Here is a 20,557-nt window from a genome sequence, read left to right on the forward strand (position 1 = left end):
TGTCATGAAACTCCCCCTCACAAAGCGGGAGGAAAAATCCGCTTGTAAAAGTGAAATATGTCTCTGGGGATGTTTATAGGGTTGGATCTCCAGAGGAGATCAGATGTCATCAGACTCACCTTTCAGTCCTCAAGCAATCAAAGCAGATATTAGACAACAGATACATCAATAGATTTATATTATATTATATTATATTATATTATATTATATTATATTATATTATATTATATTATATTATATTATATTATATTATATTATATTATATTATATTATATTATATTATATTATATATGACATCTAAACCAGCACACCCCCTCAACACACTATAATATATATACGTAAGACCAAAAATAAATAAATAAATAAAACATACACGCTCGATCACACACGCTATCAAGTTTGAATAATGTATTGGATTGCATGTACAGAATATGCTAGTGCCATTTGGGGAGTTATTTTTAGTTACTGTATGAATGACATAAGTTTGCGTGATCGCTGTGCTCAACATACATAATATATCACAGATGTTAGCAGTAAGCGCGCTTACATAAGTTACCCCTCCACCATGATCGTGTATGAAAGTTAGCAGGTGGATACGTTTATAGTACCAGTAATTTAATACAAAAAATAAATATATATGGACAGTCACAGTTAGCAAAGATGTCCGAAATAGCCTTTACGGAATAATAATCTGAAATGAGTTTAAAATGACTTCAAAGCAACACTGTTGTGATGAACAAATACATTTTGCCACATTAATCATTCCTTTTGAGACTGTGTTCAAGGAGCGTGCACCTTTCAAGTGGGCATTTAAATTATTTATTTTGTGGAATAATATTCTGTGTTGAAATGATATTTGAAACATTTTTGGAATAAAATGGCAGGCTCTTTTGTTTCACTTAGACTACTTTCATATCTAGCATTTTATGTGTCCTAAAATACAAAGATATGTATTTGTTTCTTTATTTTTTCATAAATGGACAAAATTACAGCTTTTGGAAATTATGCACAATAAAAATGTATATGATAATTACACTTTACTCATCACATGTCTCATATTTCATGCTCTTCAAGGACATTGTTGTCTCCTTGGTATACAAGTACTGTACATTAACTGTACACTTTTATTTATTTATTTATTTTAGTTTAGTTTAATGTGGCCTTCATATAACAAAAATAAAGTTCAATGTGTTAGGTTTAATAAAAATCAGCTACTGGGACATAAAATTGACCCTAAAACATGACCTTATGAAAACCATATAAGCACAACACATTGCCACATTTCTAGCACTTCATGACATTATTTCTCTCTGCCTGAGTGCAATAGTTTGTAATGTGTAAGTCTGTATTGCTGAGAAATATTTTCAATTTGAATGTGTTTTCAAACCTACAGACAGAGCAAGATTCACAAAAACCCATTAGCTTCAGCAACGTGTCTCTTTATGCATGGTCTTATGAACAGTCAAACAGGTTATATGAGAACATGTGTCTGTGTTCACTGCATTGTTTAATAATACCTGCCAGCAATCTGCTCAAAGTGTATTACAGTGCAGTGCACAAACAACTCAATGCACAACTACTATTACTACACACACACACACAAACACAGTGAATTCAGTGATATATTAAAGCCATCCAAAAGATCGATAATGAAATGAAAGCTTTAGACCTGCTAGTATAACACAGTAAGTTCAACAATGGCTTTGTGCTTTTCTCTATTGGTAGAATATCTCTTTTTATGTATTTTTTTCTTTCCTTTTTCCTTTCTCGCTCTGTTTATCTGTAGGATACTTCTGTATGAATATAGAGAGTTATAGTCAATCCTATTCCTGAAGATCCTCCTTCCTCCAGAGTTTAGATTCAGCCCTGCACTATAAAATGTGATTTTCAAATGAACCCAAAGAACTTGATTACTGCTTCAGATGTGTTTGATTAGAGAAGAAACCCAAGCTACATTTAGATTCCTGTACCGAACCTGACACAGTTTTAAAAAAACACTGTTTCTTTCTTTCTTTTTTTAGTCAATTACCGTTGTATATTTCATGTTGTCTCTGCTGGTTTTGTGTGAACCTCCTTAAAGGATCTGTGCCCATGTTTGTAAAATGATTTAGCTCGTCTTTGTGCATGTGTATATGAATATGTTTATGCATTCGAGGGCTCTTCTTCTAAAGAGATGATTTTAAAGCTACGCCACAGGGGATGCGCCTTCAGAGACATAATGACTGTCAGTTTCCCCACAGACATTTGAGATCTTTGAACAAGAAACTGTTTGATATATCAGTGTGGGATTGTATAATTATACAGATAAACTGCTTCTTGAAGGCTGTGTGTTTTGGGTTGGCAAATCAGAAACTTTCCATCATCATCATCATAATGACCACTAGAAATTATAGTAATGTGTTATTGAGAATTTAAGAGGCCTTCAAAATTTCAAAATTTCAAAATTTGAGCTGAATTTTAATTAAGGTTGCATTTAAAACTGCTATAATCTCTGTAAGTGTAAAATTCATGTCATTTTTCATTATTATTCATAAACATGCTATCATACATACATAATACAGAAGGCATTTCCAGAAACATTATATGATATTAATAAAAAATGTCTGAAATACCAACTATGAAAATTTGTTCATATTTTAATTTAAAGGCCCATGGTAGAAGAAAACTTCATTTCCCAGATTGCCATTTCACTAAAAGTCTTTAAAATGAAGCCAATTATAATATCAACATATAATTAAGGGATTCAAATTTTGCCAGTATTTAATTATAGAAACTGACATGAAAACAGTCTGGTGGACATTGTGATGTAGAGAAAAATAGTATTAAAACTAGTAGTTAAAAATATTTTTTGGCATGGTAATGGATATGACAGTGTATGACAGTGGTCTTGGCAGAATAGATCTGCTACACTGCTGCTGCTATTGGTTATTGCTGCTACTATAAATAAAACATGCTGCTGATATACAAAATAGCATACATGAATTACCCATAGCAGATCTATACAGGTGGAACTGGGGAAGGTGGAGGGTTTCTGAAAGCGCGCCACAACTACTACAGAAAATGCTGATACAGCAGGAACCAATCAGCTGTGACATATCATCCTGCGTCATCTAGAGTTTCATTCCATTTCAATTCAACACCCTGTGATGTGTGGCCAAATGAATTCAAATTCACACTTGTGAATTAAATTCAGAATTTTGTCCAACCCTGATAAGTCTGTACATCAAGAAACTAACTAAATAGAGTTTTTCTCAATTGCTTTGGCTCAGTTCTCGAATGAGACTTTTATTTCTCAAAACATTAAAGGGTTAGTTCACCCAAAAATGAAAATTCTGTCATTTATTACTCACTCTCATGCCGTTTCACACCCGTAAGACCTTCTTTAACTTCGGAACACAAATTAAGATATTTTAGTTGAAATCCGATGGCTCCGTGAGGCCTGCATAGGGAGCAATGATATTTCCTCTCTCAAGATCCATAAAGGTACTAAAAACATATTTAAATCAGTTCATGTGAGTACAGTGGTTCAATATTAATATTAATATTATAAAGCGACGAGAATATTTTTGGTGTGCCAAAAAAAAAAAAAAAAAAAACGACTTATTTTGTGATGGCCGATTTCAAAACACTGCTTCAGGAAGCTTCAGAGCATAAATGAATCAGTGTATAGCTATATGTGCAGCTATATGGTGTTTTCCCAATCACTGCCATTTTTGAACATGGAGGAACGTCTAAATCCCTAAACAGCAACAGCAGTTTTTTTTTGTAGAATGTGTTACATATTAACTGAAAATTCACAATTGCTTGTTATGGAAGAGCAAGATATGTAAGAATGTGTGGTGTCAGGGGAAGACATAATAGATGTGAATTTTCAGTTTACATGTAAAACATTTCTACAAATATGTGCTGTGTATATAAAAATGTTCAGTCTTTAACTAATATGTACAAACATTTAAATGAATAATTTGATACAATGCACTTATTGTGTACGTTTTTAAACCTGCATGTAATTACAGCTAATTGAACCTAGAATTACACTGTTGAGCCTTCCGTTACCACTTAACCCACCCTTAAACCATACCACCAAACCTGTCCCTGACCTTACCCGTATTCCACTTCAATAGCAGCAAAAGTGTTTTACAATACAATATGAACACAATAAGTACACTGTACTTATTTTTTATGTGAGTACATGTACTGTAGATAGGGACACCTAATATAAAGTGGGACCAAATGTCCATTTTCTTTTTGAGTACTACAGTATTGACTTTTCCTAGTACATTTTTACTTAATGCTGAAATCTAAAAATCTAAAAATCTCAGTGTTAGACACAAGGGCATTCAGATAGACAAATCTGACTTTCTTGTATAGTGTAGAAAACAGACAGTGTAAAAAAGTAGAAAGCACATGAAATTTGTATTTAAAAAATATTTCCATGATGAAAAAACATCTGAACATTTTGACCAGTATGGCTCACACGATGACAAAAAAGACTTTTTTATTTTGGTGGCATTGACCAATTTACTGACACAAAAACTAGGTTTTGAAGCATGAATTAACTGTTTTGGGTGAGTAACTACATTTTGCAGACATGCAACAGAGTTCTGATGTTTCAGCGAACAGTTGTGACAATTTCAATTGCACTCAGTTGAGAGAATGTTAAGACTGTTTTGAGAACTGTGCCAAAGCGATGTAAGTAATGCACCTCCATATTATGCGAAGGGTTCACTGTGTGTGAAGCTTTTGTGTATTTGACTTTGGGCAGGATAAACCTAGAGATATCAAAACCAGAGCAGTGATGCATGAGAGCCCAAGATAGACAGTTTCTGGAGACTAAGTGAAATGTCTAAGTAAAGCCGGCAAACACCATGACGATATCATTAACATACTGAGCAATTAACAGCATCTCTTGTGGCTAGTAAGGTGCAGAATACAAATCTTTTCTTTCCATCCTGATGATTTCTAATGCATCAAACCTGTCTCCCTGCCGTCTTGAGGTCCCACGATACAGGAAAGCCATCGCCCTCTCATTCCGATTACACAAATATTTGCATTTGGCATTTACAGCTGATTTGGGCAGCGCTCCCTCTGAGTTTCGCAATGTTTCCCTCACGAATTGAAGGATTTCTGTCTGTAATGACTGAGTAATATAATTCACCCTTCTGAGAGGATCCAACACTCACAATATTTATATCTTGACATTTCAATCAGTGGAGTTTGATAAGTTGGTATTAAAGGATTAGTTCACTTTCAAATAAAATTTTCCTGATAATTTACTCACCTCCATGTCATCCAAGATGTTCATGTCCTTCTTTCTTCAGTCGAAAAGAAATTAAGGTTTTTGATGAAAACATTCCAGGATTATTCTGGAAAAAATAAACGGAAAAAATGGAACTGGCACTGCGTTCGTTCCGTAAGTTGAATAGGGAAGGCGTAGGACATACAGCGTAAGCTTTTTGAAGAATACGAAAGTGCGATTTTGGCGGAACCACTTGGAAGGCAATTATTTGTTTATATAAAGCATATACATTTACATTTTTTTTCGAAAATGACAGATCGTTTCACTAAATAAGACCCTTATTCCTCATCTGGTTTCATTTAAAGCCCTTTGAAGCTGCACTGAAACTTTAATTTTGACCTTCAACCACTTGGGGTCCATTGAAGTCCACTAGAAGGAGAATAATCCTGGAATGTTTTCATCAAAAACCTTAATTTCTTTTCGACTGAAGAAAGAAGGACATGAACATCTTGGATGACATGGAGGTGAGTAAATTATCAGGAAAATTTTATTTGAAAGTGAACTAATCCTTTAAAACCTCCACTGAATGAGAGAACATCTCACTATAAAATAGATTCAAAACTGAAAGGGGGAAAAAAAACCATATTAAAATGCTAAATTTAATATTATTACATAAATATTTATATTATTAAATAAAGTATTTAAAATGGATTTACTATTGAATAATATAGTACATATTTATTAATGAAATTAAAATAAAATATGTCTATAGATAGATAGATTTCAGCAAAAACCTTTTTGATAAAAGACAACAATTCTGAGTAGGAAATTCATATTTTACAGGATAGAAATAAATGAAAAACAGAACAGAGAGAGGGAGAAGAAGGAGATAGTGGGAGGTGAGAAAGTGAGAAATGATGAGAAAGAAAGAAATAAAGAAACATAACTCCCCAAGGACAAACACACGCTTTCAGACCCCTGACCCGAACTCCTCTCAGGCGCTGTGTGTGTGTGTGAGAAAGAGAGAGAGAACAACACCCTTGTTCAAATCTTCAGGGGCCATATTGTGGAATCCCATCATGTTGGGAACACAGAAATGAAATGCTCTGTCACTGCAGATAGTGAGATGCATGATGAGAAAGAATATGGTTGAAAGAACCGTTTCTCAGCTGAGAAGTCGATCTCTCGGGACGGTTGACATTTTCACATTTTGCACACACACACACACACACAGCACAGGCTGTTGACCAGCAGCGTCAGCCCCCATTTTGACCCAGTCAGGATGGATTAATCTGATGTGAGGTAATGTGTGCGCAGATTGAATTGATTGGCTGTTTCACCCTGTGCTGCCCATCCACTGAAGGACAGAGCCATTCCTTAAAGCAACATAAAGCATGCTCTGTTCAGAAGGATATTCCATTCCAGCACTCACAAGAATTTCATGTTCAGCTAAAGGTCATTACATTCTAACACTGATGTAACATTTGATCATGTTGGTTGGTTCATCTTAGTCCTTTACAACACATTGCTTTGCCTGTTCCTCATGCTGTACTGCCGGTTAAGGTCTGTTCAAACCAAGTCTGATGCAATTAAATGACACCAAAAAATATTACTTTTTTTTTTTCTGCAAGAAACTATTCACAATTCAGAATTTTTAACAAAATGTATCAAATTTAATAAAAACTTTTAAATTTTGTCTTGTTTTCCAGCAATAAACAATATCTAAACATCCTTAAAACAAGATAAAAGATACAAAATTGCATAAGGTATAAAGGCTTGTTTTTATACAATATATCTTGAAGTAAGTTTATATATTTTGTACTGCACTGGTATTTTTTTCCTTCTTGTTTTAAAAGTATACAAAATATATATACAGTGGGTACGGAAAGTATTCAGACCCCCTTAAATTTTTTACTCTTTGTTATATTGCAGCCATTTGCTAAAATCATTTAAGTTCATTTTTTTCCTCATTAATGTACACACAGCACCCCATATTGACAGAAAAACACAGAATTGTTGACATTTTTGCAGATTTATTAAAAAAGAAAAACTGAAATATCACATGGTCCTAAGTATTCAGACCCTTTGCTGTGACACTCATATATTTAACTCAGGTGCTGTCCATTTCTTCTGATCATCCTTGAGATGGTTCTACACCTTCATTTGAGTCCAGTTGTGTTTGATTATACTGATTGGACTTGATTAGGAAAGCCACACACCTATCTATATAAGACCTTACAGCTTACAGTGCATGTCAGAGCAAATGAGAATCATGAGGTCAAAGGAACTGCCTGAAGAGCTCAGAGACACAACTGTGGCAAGGCACAGATCTGGCCAAGGTTACAAAAAAATTTCTGCTGCACTAAGGTTCCTAAGAGCACAGTGACCTCCATAATCCTTAACTGGAAGACGTTTGGGACGACCAGAACCCTTCCTAGAGCTGGCCGTCCGTCCAAACTGAGCTATCGGGGGAGAAGAGCCTTGGTGAGAGAGGTAAAGAAGAACCCAAAGATCACTGTGGCTGAGCTCCAGATATGCAGTTGGGAGATGGGAGAAAGTTGTAGAAAGTCAACCATCACTGCAGCCCTCCACCAGTCTGGGCTTTATGGCAGAGTGGCCCGACGGAAGCCTCTCCTCAGTGCAAGACACAAGAAATCCCGCATGGAGTTTGCCAAGATGGTGAGAAATAAGATTCTCTAGTCTGTTGAGACCAAGATAGAAGATTTTTGGCCTTAATTCTAAGCGGTATGTGTGGAGAAAACCAGACACTGCTCATCACCTGTCCAATACAGTCCCAACAGTAAAGCATGGTGGTGGCAGCATCATGCCGTGGGGGTGTTTTTCAGCTGCAGGAACAGGACGACTGGTTGCAATCGAGGGAAAGATGAATGCGGCCAAGTAGAGATATACTGGACGAAAACCTTCTCCAGAGTGCTCAGGACCTCAGACTGGGCCGAAGGTTTACCTTCCAACAAGACAACGACCCTAAGCACACAGCTAAAATAAGGAAGAAGTGGCTTCACAACAACTCCGTGACTGTTCTTGAATGGCCCAGCCAGAGCCCTGACTTAAACCCAATTGAGCATCTCTGGAGAGACCTAAAAATGGCTGTCCACCAACGTTTACCATCCAACCTGACAGAACTGGAGAGGATCTGCAAGGAGGAATGGCAGAGGATCCCCAAATCCAGGTGTGAAAAACTTGTTGCATCTTTCCCAAAAAGACTCATGGCTGTATTAGATCAAAAGGGAGCTTCTACTAAATACTGAGCAAAGGGTCTGAATACTTAGGACCATGTGATATTTCAGTTTTTCTTTTTTAATAAATTTGCAAAAATGTCAACAATTCTGTGTTTTTCTGTCAATATGGGGTGTTGTGTGTACATTAATGAGGAAAAAAAAGAACTTAAATGATTTTAGCAAATGGCTGCAATATAACAAAGAGTGAAAAATCTAAGGGGGTCTGAATACTTTCCGTACCCACTGTGTATATATATATATATATATATATATATATATATATATATATATATATATATATATATATATTATTTATTTACCTTTATTTACCTTTATAAGTTAAATAAACCTTTTCAGTGGGGTAAGAACAATAAACTTACACTCTAAAAAATGCTGGGTTGTTTCAACCCAAATTTGGGTCAAATATGGATAAGCCCAACTAATTAAATTTTTAACCCAGTGGTTGGGTTTGTCCATATTTGACCCAAATTTGGGTTGAAACAACTCAGCATTTTTTAGAGTTTGAAACCTATTCTAAGTCTTATTATACCCAATTTTGCAACTCAAATTTATCTTTTTGTTTTATGGACGTTTACAAAGCTTTACTGCACTAAAATAAGAAAATGATTTTTTTTTTTTTTTATTATTCAGCGTAATTCTCTTTCTGAATTAACTGCTCAGCATCCACACATAAACCACTGAATAAAAAACGAGTAACCACAGTCTAATATTTCACACTCAATGTCAAGAAGTTCGTAGAGATCTAATGTTTTGCTTAAAATGTCATCAAAATGTTCACTTGTTGTGAATAGGCCTTTACTTGTACACCAATTCTGTCTGCACTTGTCCGTCCTGTATCTCTATTATTAGTTATAAAGGAAATGCAGCAGCAGAACTATGATGTCATGTTATCCATATCCAAAAACTACATATGAATTGACTGGAACAAACAGCTTGCTTTAGAACATGGCTTTTTTTGTTATGTTTTTTCTTAGACACTAAAGCCAAAAACTAAGGCACAACTTACTTTCATAGCCAATAAATCTGGACCAAGCAATTGAGATTTTAAATAGATGGCCCAGCACAGATGTAGAGTTTTTATTTTGGGCGATATTAAAGAAAAGCGCCCCAAAGCTGCAGTATCGATCTTTGTGCCCATAACTGTCCCTGTACTAAAACTCCCTCCACAAACAAGTATCAGAAACTTTACACTACCTCACCGTTAGAAGAGTATCCCCCTGTAAACACGACGGCTGATGCTAAGACCCGCTCCAAACATTAGGGGCATGTTCAATAGCTTAGGCTAAATTTCAACTGAAGCCTCTAGTGCTTTGTAGGGTGAAACCCACTAAGCTGTACTGATCCACAATAAACTGTTTTGAATGCTCCAGACAAGATGGGTGGATTGAGAAAGATCAGAAGTGATATTTGAAAAAAATGAATTCAGACGTTTGTTTTTAACTCATTATCGCCATTTTCTCCTTTCTCTAATGGAGCTCAGTGTTTTTCTGCCTTGCAATTTCAGCTTTAACATTTCAAAGGCATGGCTACAAATTTCAAACACTCAGAAAGAGAAAAACACTTTTCATTGATGTGATATTGAGATAGTGAGATGGTGAAGATCTCTGTTAGAATTTCAATAATTTTGATGTCCTAGCAAGTAGCCGTCGGGCACCCAGAGCAGTTCTGTTATTAATTTTTTGGTTATGTCTTCTTTTAATCTCCGTGACCCTCAGAGCTTTAATTAAAGTTTGCAAAAAATACCAGGAAGCTCGTATGTTTCCTGCAGAAGAAAAACAGGCCTAGATTATTTGAGTAGGCTAAAGTATTGCTATAAAAGATATCTATCAATTATGGCTATCATTTTAACATTGCAGTTTAGTACGAATAAATATATAAAAAATAATACAACAAATAATGTGTGCAACTAATCATGCCCCCTGATGTGTATGTAAATTCCATAATAAAAAAGGTTCTTACAACAACCATTTAATTTAAACTACTTTTAACTCACAAGACATTTTAAGAAAAATGGTGCTGCTCATGGTGTAAGATGCTAAAAAAAAAAAAAACATTGTGAAAAGACAAAACTTTAAAAAAAATTTTTTTTGAAAAATATTTAAAAAATCCATGAAATATTTTTAATGTGATTAATGTAATTAAATTGAAATTAAATGTAATAAAAAAATATGTAAAAATAAATTAAAATAAAATGTGATTAATTTTATAATAATTTAAAATATCAAATGAATTACATGACAAATTAAAATATTTTTAAGTTGTATATTATATATAGAAAATTAATTGTTTGACGGCTTAACTATAAATATTGCATAAAACGTAGCTGTACCTAGCATAACAGCGGGACAGTCTATTCGGTAACAGACTGTGGTGAAATGACTGACTGCAGGTGTGCCTGTGTAAATGAGATGCTGACTGCGATGTCATTCAGAGACAAATATTCTTCTGAAATGTGTGTGTGTTCTTTGTTGCAGTGCACGTGAAGGCTGGCACATGTGAGGTGATTGCAGCCCACCGCTGCTGTAACAGAAATAAGATTGAGGAGCGATCACAGACGGTTAAGTGTTCCTGCTTCCCAGGACAAGTCGCTGGAACGACAAGGGCTGCACCTTCCTGTGTGGATGGTAAAACGGATCTTCAGTTCATTTCAATTCTATTCAGGCAAATTGTGCTGAGTTTTAATAATAGCCTAATTCACATAGCGTGCTGAAAAAAAAGATAATGACTTAATTTAAATACTCATTGACAGAGCTGGTTCAGTGCATTTGCTGTCTGGATTAACTGGATTGTTGATGCAACTAGCAAATTTGCCCCTATATGTATGATGATAAAGGGTCAAACGAGAAATTGTGCGCTGCATCTTTCACTCTCTCTCTCTCTCCGCCGTCTCTTTTTCTCTCATTCTCTGTCTTTCGGTCTCTTTGTCTCCCTCAGCTGTCTGGCTGTTTCATTTAATATTGTGTCAACACTGTCCACTTGACAGAGAAATCGATCGTTATCTTATTTTGCCTGACTGTAAGCTCAGGAAAAAATAGCTCAAGTGTCTCTACACACAGCGCTCTGCGTGAGAGGAAATGTCAAATAAGCCACGTTTCACCCCATCTCATGCTTCATTCTTTCTCTCGGCATCATCTCAAATAGCTCCTCATCTGTTTGCCATTTTCTTGCTCCTGAGCTGATCCATGATCCTCTGTATTTAAAGGGGTCATATCCTATTTTCTTTTTTAATTATTTTAAGTCCTTCCCTGGAGTCCACTTAGCTTAAGTCAAGGTACAAAAATAATCTTAATTTATGGGGCTTGAATTTTAATTACATTAATTACATTAATTATTATAATTAATTACTAGATGGACACCTTTGGTTGTTGAGTCACGTTTGCATCATAATATGCACGTTTATAAAATACTGTGCCTACTTAAAACAGTCTAGCTTTCAAAAACGCATCTCAGGACCCCTGCTGTCCTGTCTCATCCTGTTTGAGTACTCATTCTGTACTGCCTGCTCTCGTAATGGCACTTTTCCACTGCATGGTACGGTTCAGTACGGCTCACTTTTTGGCACTTTTCCACTGCATGGGACGGCTCTGTACGGACTGGTACGGCTCACTTAAATAGCACCATCTCAGTTGAGGTTCCAAGCGTGCTGTAACGATCGATCACCGATCACTGATTGTTCAAAGAGAATCGTCACTACTAGCGTCATTGGATTTGAAACACTAGACACCAAACCCGCTAGATTTAAATAATCAGTAACAGCCACCGCAGTATCCTTTGTTCGGAAAACGACTTGCTTTAAATGACTGTCGCACGCAACTAGAAAAAAGAAATGGCTGTATCACCAGTAGCCTATACGAGGTGCAGATGTTCCTCTCGTTGGTAGCTGAGGAGCAGATCCATGGCAGCAGAGGCTGCGCAAATATAAGATTAGTCTATAATCCCACCCACTTTGAAGCGGTACTAAACTGCAGTGGAAAAGCAAAAGTAAAGCGAGAAGAGCCGATTAGTACCACACAGTGGTAAAGCGCCGTGTGATTTTTGTAGTAGTGTACATGGCAGGGAGCATGATTAAATGCATTAATGTTTTATAATTAAGTGTACTAAATTAACACTTTAAATCAACAGCCCTAGTAATTTAGTTTTTTAGGTCGATTTTCCACCCTTTCTCCAAACCTTAGAAATTAAAGGTGCCCTAGATTCAAAAATTATATTTACCTCGGCATAGTTAAATAACAAGAGTTCAGTACATGGAAAAGACATACAGTGAGTCTCAAACTCCATTGTTTCCTCCTTCTTATATAAATCTCATTTGTTTAAAAGACCTCCGAAGAACAGGCGAATCTCAACATAACACCGACTGTTACGTAACAGTCGGGGTGTACGCCCCCAATATTTGCATATGCCAGCCCATGTTCCCAACATTATGAAAGGCATTAGACAAGGGCAGGACGTCTGGATGTGCACAGCTGTATCATCAGACTAGGTAAGGAAGAAAGAACAATAGCGAAAAATGGCAGATGGAGCGATAATAATTGACATGATTCATGATAACATGATATTTTTAGTGATATTTGTAAATTGTCTTTCTAAATGTTTCGTTAGCATGAGCCTGCACTACATTGTGACAAATTCACAAAACAATCCACACTGAGTTGGTTTGGGACCTATACATTTGTAATGTTGAGTTTCTTCAAAAGGATATGCAGAGTTGTAGGTGCTACACCCAGCCAGGATCAGCACAACATTTTGCCTGATATTTTTTTTCCCCCATTCAATGATATGACCCCTATACTTCCAGAAAGTGACTATGTCTGTATGTACTAACCTTAGTGGTCTTGTTCATGTTCCCTGTGATGTGTGTGTGTGTGTGTGTGTGTAGCGTCTATAGTAGCTCAGAAGTGGTGGTGTCAGATGCAGCCATGTTTGGATGGTGAGGAGTGTAAAGTCTTGCCCGACCTCACAGGCTGGAGCTGCAGCACAGGCAACAAGGTGAAGACCACCAAGGTTAGTATACACACACACACACACACAAACACACACACACACACACACACACACACACACACACACACACACACACACACACACACACTGTACTTTTGGCCTGAGAATGCCGTTACTTTGAAATCTGTCAGGGTCATTTAAACTCCAATTTCTGAATGAATAAACAGAAAACGCACAACATAATAATTTGGCATTAACATATTGCTAAGATAATACTGCCCACTCCACCATAAAATACATATTACACACAAATATTAGGACTCATAATTAATATTATCTCACTTTGTTCATCATCTTTTTTTTCCACTGGGCTTGTTACAGTGTTTTTGCATTGATTGCCCTCTCTGTGAAAGATACAAGCAATGCTGCCTTATAATGTGGCTGGCGTTTGTCAGTATTTGAAATACTGTCTAGGTAGGCAGCTCACTCGATTTTGGAACAAAGCCTCTGTCTTTCTTTCTCTCAGTGACCTAATTCTTCTTGTTGTGAACACGCTCTGTACCATACCTTAGGAGTTCATGTGGAGAGAGCCTGAAGTTTGTTGGAACTGACATCAAACATAGTAGAGCCTGCTTTGGAAAAAAAGAAGAAGAACAAAACAGAGAAACAGAGACAACCCCTTTTTATCCTGCCAATAAAGCGTCTTGAAACTTGACAAAGAGAGACAGAGACAAAGAAAGAGAGACAAGCCTAGCAACAAACACACAAGCACTTATGTTATGAGTGACAGATGTGAAGTGACTGACTGAGACTCTTCTCAACAGAAAAAGTCAAAGGCAGAACAAAGCAGTAAATAAAATGAAGTGACCAGAAGACATGATGTCAACATTTATTCTAATCTTCAGTCACTGGAGCAGGGTAAAACGAACTCTTGCCAAGCGGAAAATGTGAGGAAAATTGTTAAAAAACGTTTTTACCTTAGGAATAGCAAAATACATGGTTTGTGTGTGTGTGTGTGTGTGTGTGTGTGTGTGTATATAGATACATGGAGACGTTTGCATACATTACCTTAAAAAAAGAGCGTCATGGTGATTTCATATATATTTTTCCATGACATAAAAAATAAAACAAGAGAGGAGAACAGAAGAGAAAGAGAGGGTCTGGTATGATCAATGATTGATATGATCAGTGACATACACATAACAATGATCCATATTTCATCACAGTGAATTCACGTGAGCCTACATGTGTGTGATGAACTGTACTTGAATGTGTTTGATGTTCCTTAAGATGAAGTGATATGTCCAAAATTAACAGAAGTGTACATGCGTATGTGTTAGTTGGTTTTTGTACTAACTGGGACCATCCACACACATAGCCCTCTGTCAGATCTCTCTCTCTCTCTCTCACACACACACACACACATTCTGTCTCTTTCTTTGTGGGTAGATTTTGGTCCCACAATGTAGCATAGCAACACGCTGAAAACCACCCACAGCACCCTATAGCCTCATGGCGGCACTAACATTTTCTTTTAATTTATATTACAGCAGGTATATTGTCTTTTTTTATAGAAAAATAGAAATTACTTTATGAATCATTTTTACATTTGAAGACATCCCCAGAGGTTTTATCAGGACCTTTAAAAGTGTATCTACATAAACCCACACAAACACATTAATTCTCATTACAGATGCAACTGTGCTCAAAATGAGACCTACAGCACTGAACTTTCAGCTCTTTAACTCACTCCATAATGCTTTTAAATAAACTCAAAAAATGTCTGTATTCAGTATTGGAACACCTGCCGATTCTATATATTCCAAAGACCTTTCAGCACAGGTCTGTGAAAATATAAGAGAGGAGAAATGCTTTGATTAATTATGGATGTTTAAAATGATTGATCAGCACGGTAACTGTTCGTTCTATGCCAGCACACCTTTCGCAACATAAAACTTGCCAAAACTGAAAGAGACACCGGGAAGAGGAAAGAAAGAGGACGAGTGAGAGGGTGGATCAAGTATCGGGCATTGTGCCATGCCACTCTCCTCAGTCGTCCCTCTGTGCCAACTTGAAAGGCAAGGTGCCAGGCTCTAAATGAATGAGTTTGCTTGGGCGCCAACTGTTTCACCCACAGCTCCAGTGGACCATGCCCATCAGCAGCCAGGACAACAAGTCTGTGCAGATAAATGTCAAGCATTAATGAAATCTGTACTAACAGAGATGGAGAACCAGACGACTTCTTCCTCTGTACGAAATGAGGCAGTATAGTTCATACACTGTAAAACCCAGATAAGTTACAGTAACTCAAACCATTTGAGGAAACCGATTGCTGTAAACCATTTAAGTTTTAAAACCAATAAGTATGAGTACTGTAAACTCATATACATTAAATTCACTTATGTTTTAATGTTGGTTTAGTCAATCTTTAAACTCAACTTAAAGATTTTAAGTTTATTTTATTCATTCAGTTTGAATTCAGGTAACAAATCTAACTAAGTCTTAACAACTTTATTGTTACTTTAATGGTTTGAGGAAACCGATTGCCGTAAATGGTTTAAGTTCATCAAACTCAAAGTAATAAAGTTACGTAAGACTAAGCAAAACCTAACATTGGCACAAAATGATGACAGAACAGGAGCACTGTAAAACTCAAGTTCAGAATACTCAAAACATTTAAGTAAACTAACTGATTTTGTTAAGTTAGTAGAACTTAAAAATTTTGTAACAAGTGGGGTGGGGCCGAGAGCCATGGAATTGGAGCAAGGCCAGAGTAGTGCACAGGTGTCTCTCATTAACAATCACGTCACCGGCATTTTTCTCACCCTCGCCGCACTCATCATAATGTTAATTACATATAGTTCATTTACATAAACATCACATTCAGATCTTCATGGTTAAATGATATATAGCAAATAACACGTTATTATAACTATCAAAGAGACTTTCATTATATACTTGCATGTATATAATCAACCACATAAAGTATATATGGTCTTAAAAGCTTTGCAGCCCATCCTCAACCTAACCACAGGCTCTACTCTTAACCACAATGGTAACCCTACAAAAATTACAAAACAGTACCCCCTGTAAATCCAAACATAACACAACATTAAACACTAACTTATGTCTCCCTATGCTAATCTTGTGCAAAAACACACAAAATAACACTTAATTGTATTTATTTCCCTTGTACAGTCTGCCACAAAGCATGCTGGGAATTAGAAATCTGCTGCAACTCAATCATATTAAGTTCAGTTTAATACAATCAAACTTTGAGTTCACGCAACTTTTTTTTCTATTAAGTACAATGACCTTTCATTTTTATTTGAGTGAAACAAAGTCATTTCGTTTAATTAATTTCACTGTTCGGTTTTACCATGTAATGGTTAATATTTTGGATTTACTGGAGTCAGATGTGCTGGTAAACACAGGTGCAGGTGTGTCTAATGGAAAAAACATAAACTCATTCTCTATTTCAGGTGACCCGATAGTTCTACGCTCCAAAGAACCGTCAGACCCAACTTACCGGGACAAAAGTGCTGAAAGTGAAGACAAACTAGAGACACCATTGGCTTCAGCTAACAGGATCGATCAGTATTAGTCATACGAAGATTATTTGAAATCAAAACGTCTGAGGAACAGACTGATCTCCAGAAATATATCCATCATAAACATTAGGACCATCCTAAAGTAAATGTGTCCTCCTCGATGGACTTCCTGGCCTTCTGGACACTCGATCTTCTGGGTGTGGATCTATAGCCGCTGGAATGTGTTGGCTGGGGGGTCTCGATGTACGTATGCAGTTGTTGTTGTTTTTTTTTTTTACAGAAGATGTTTGGATCATCTACACCATTGCAACCCAATGGAGTTTAAGCTCTTTGGCGACATGCTCTCCTTCCTTGCCCTTCAGTTCTTCCCACAGTTCCATCCTGCGCTACCTGATCAGAAGGTCCAATCGTTCCTTGTGGAATCTTTGAAACAGCATTTAAACATGTAAAATCGATCTGGACCTCTAACGGACTTCTGTATATTGTTTTGTTTCTAAATTAAAGCTTTTCAGCCCCACAGTCTGAAATAACAGATTAGATGTACCAGTATATTCTAGAAAATGTAAAAGTGTAAAAGATCAAAGTGTTATTCTCAAAACAAGCAGAATAAAGTTTAAAGGTTATCACTTTTATTATCAATGTTTTTATCCAGCCTGGTAACTGCTATTGAGTACATGTGTCAGTATTATATTCAATAATTAAAAATGTCGAAAATAATTTTTCTCCGTACTCTGATTTCAGAGGCTGTAAGCTAGTGAAACCTAATGGCTTATTGTGCCACAAATAACATGATTTATTTATTCGCTTTTCCTCCACTGGTACTGATACACGGGAAAAGAACATAATCAGCATTATATATGTATCATGTTGTCTGACCTTTACTCCTAAAGTCAAAACCGCATTCACTCCAAATGCACACCCTCATGTTTCAAAAGGAACTAAAATAATTCTTTGCAGTGTAAACATTATGCTGTATATGCGCCACCTCTCTCTGTCTTTCCCTTTCTGACAACAAATTGCATTTTGTATTTGTCTAATCGAATGCTCAGATCTGTTCGTGCCATTGAGCTTTGAGGAAATCCTGAGAACGTTTGCGCATGTCATTAAGAGATTAGAGAAATTAGCCCAAAATACAATTTATTAATACCAACCACAATGGCAGCACAGAGAGAGGCACAAAGAGAGATATTTGAAAGTGTAATGATGCATAGGCCGTGTATGGAGATGCATGCTGATATCGTAATACATGATATCATGATACACACACCCACAGGCGCACGTACACCGAAGCTCACCACAGCAGAAATTCCCCCCGCACAACAGCGAGACAGTGAGTTTTAAAATTCAACAGAACAATGTGGAATAATAATAGGCGTAGCTCACTTCTAAAGCATCTGGGATTGTTGGGCTACCTTGAATCAGTAGGAATCTGGCAAAATACAAACAGGTGAACAAAGCTGCATGCATATATTGTCAGACGCTGCCACCGCACTGTCTGTCTCTCACTCGCACACACCAGAAAATGACACGTCACCCTGGGATGTAGGTGTTGAGACTTGGTGCCGCTTATGCAAATACAACTTGCAGATTTAATGAAGTCTGACGGCAGAGGGAAAAGGCCAGGAGAGATACCATACACACTCTGACAGCACTGACGAAAATAAAATGTGAGCTAGATGAATAAATAAGAAAGAAAGAAGACAAGAGAGAAAGCGGGAAGAATCGTCGCACAGTTGTTGCATGACTATGCTTGTGCATGAAGCACATTGTATTCATGTATGAAAGTGTGTATATAAAACATGAGTACTCAAGAGGTGCATGTATATGAATAAGTGCTGTCAAACGATTAAAGGTGCAATGTGTATATTTGGGAGGATCTATTGACAGAAATGCAATATAATATGCATAACTATGTTTTCAGTGGTGTATAAAGACCTTACATAATGAACCGTTATGTTTTTATTACCTTAGAATGAGTCATTTCTATCTACATACACTGCTGGTCCCCTTACATGTCAAGTCGCCATTTTGTGCCGGCATGTTTCTACAGTAGCCCTAAACGGACAAACTGCTCTACAGAGCACATTTTGTCACTATGTTGGTCTTCTTCTAAATCGTTTGTGTTTTTAGAGGCAGCTTGCATCATCACTACGTTGAATACGCACAAAGAAGAAGTAGTAGTAGTCGTCTGGTTTATTAGAAGCAGAGACCGTTCTTTGTTAGAAGTAAGAAGAAACCTCATTGCTTGATGGCTGCTCTCTGCTGTCTCAGATGACAACATCTGTCTTGTGTCAGCCAGACGGCCACCGTAGCTTCTCTATGTGCTTAGAAATGGAGGGGTGAGCACCGTTGGTTGCAGTTTTAATCGCGATTAATCGCATCCAAAATAAAATACATGTATACATGTAAATATTTCTTAAATAAATACATGTATGTGTGTGTATTTATATATACATAAATATTCACAGTATACACAAATATTATGTAAACACAAACTTTTATTTTGGATGCGATTAATCGCTATTAATGTGATTACTGTATGATGGGTGTGACATGTTTACCTGCTGCCATTTGCAAAATAGTATACAATGAGTTACAGTTCTCAAATCCGATTGGATGAGAGGCATTCCAAGAGTGCCTGATTTTCACTGACTCTTTCTGCAGGTTACATAGGTAACGCTAGTAGCTGGAGACAAGTTGCTATACCTTTAAGAACAAGCAAAGTCCCTTTAAGACAAGTCATTTCACTTGGTGGCCATCTTTGAAACGCCTCTCGGACAAGTGCAGCTCCTATTTCTTTGAATGGGGAAACATCAAATTCTCCAAAGCTGTTTGCCAAGCTTTCAGTTAAATTTCATATTTTAAATCACCAATGAAATCTGACAACAACTGTCTCATAAATTTTGTTTCTAAATGCTCGAATCATGACAGAAAAACTGTATTTTTCAGGCTGGATCAAACTAATGCACATGCGCAGTCCTAAATGCGCATCTCTTGTGCCTCATTTCGGAGCCGCGTCTGTCTGTTTCTATAGGAACCGGAGCTTCTAATGGCCACTGCAGTGATGCGATGAGTTTACCAATTGGCGATTGGCTCTTATTTATGAGGCGGGACTTATTCCTCCGTATTGCACGTTGCACTTTCTCCCATTCAAAACAATACGAGTCTTGTGTTATACTATAGTCTTTGGAACAAGTCACTGAATCATTCAGTCAATTGAATCATTCAAAACATTGATTTGTTCTCAAAGAAAACAAGCGGCTGTCATTATCAGTGAGTCTTTGTATCATTCACTAAACCGATTCGTTCAAAAACAGATTTAAACACTGCTACTGTGTATTGCTTGATAATACAGCTTTGACTTAGTTTGGAACCATTTTCGCTGGTGAAGAAACAACACAGTTACTTGAAATACAGTGTTGCTTAATATTAACCTATTGTTTATTGGACTGTTATACTGTAAGCAATAACACACTCAGAGTTGTTTTGTTGATCTGAATTCAGCAGGGCTTTGATTATTTAATTCAAATCACATCCATGGTGATATTCAGAACTGCATTCCATAT

At 36.7% G+C, this 20,557-nt stretch overlaps 1 protein-coding gene across 2 annotated transcripts in view; it reads left to right on the forward strand.

Annotated features, from left to right (window-relative positions):
* tafa3b (TAFA chemokine like family member 3b) overlaps nucleotides 1-17,623 on the forward strand; it is a 97,708-nt gene extending 80,085 nt beyond the window's left edge. The window contains exons 3-5 of one of the 2 annotated variants that reach the window (XM_048210773.1): nucleotides 10,974-11,123; nucleotides 13,376-13,500; nucleotides 13,967-16,566. In XM_048210773.1, the coding sequence (XP_048066730.1) occupies nucleotides 10,974-11,123; nucleotides 13,376-13,500; nucleotides 13,967-13,969 (278 nt within the window). In that variant the 3' untranslated portion in view covers nucleotides 13,970-16,566. Of the gene's footprint in view, nucleotides 1-10,973; nucleotides 11,124-13,375; nucleotides 13,501-13,966; nucleotides 16,567-16,922 lie in introns of those variants that run through there. The other variant, XM_048210772.1, reaches the window with a different exon arrangement.
* The last annotated feature ends 2,934 nt before the right edge of the window (nucleotides 17,624-20,557 follow it).

Source organism: Megalobrama amblycephala, linkage group LG12 (genome assembly GCF_018812025.1).
Source record: "Megalobrama amblycephala isolate DHTTF-2021 linkage group LG12, ASM1881202v1, whole genome shotgun sequence".
Classification (NCBI taxonomy): Eukaryota; Metazoa; Chordata; class Actinopteri; order Cypriniformes; family Xenocyprididae; genus Megalobrama; species Megalobrama amblycephala.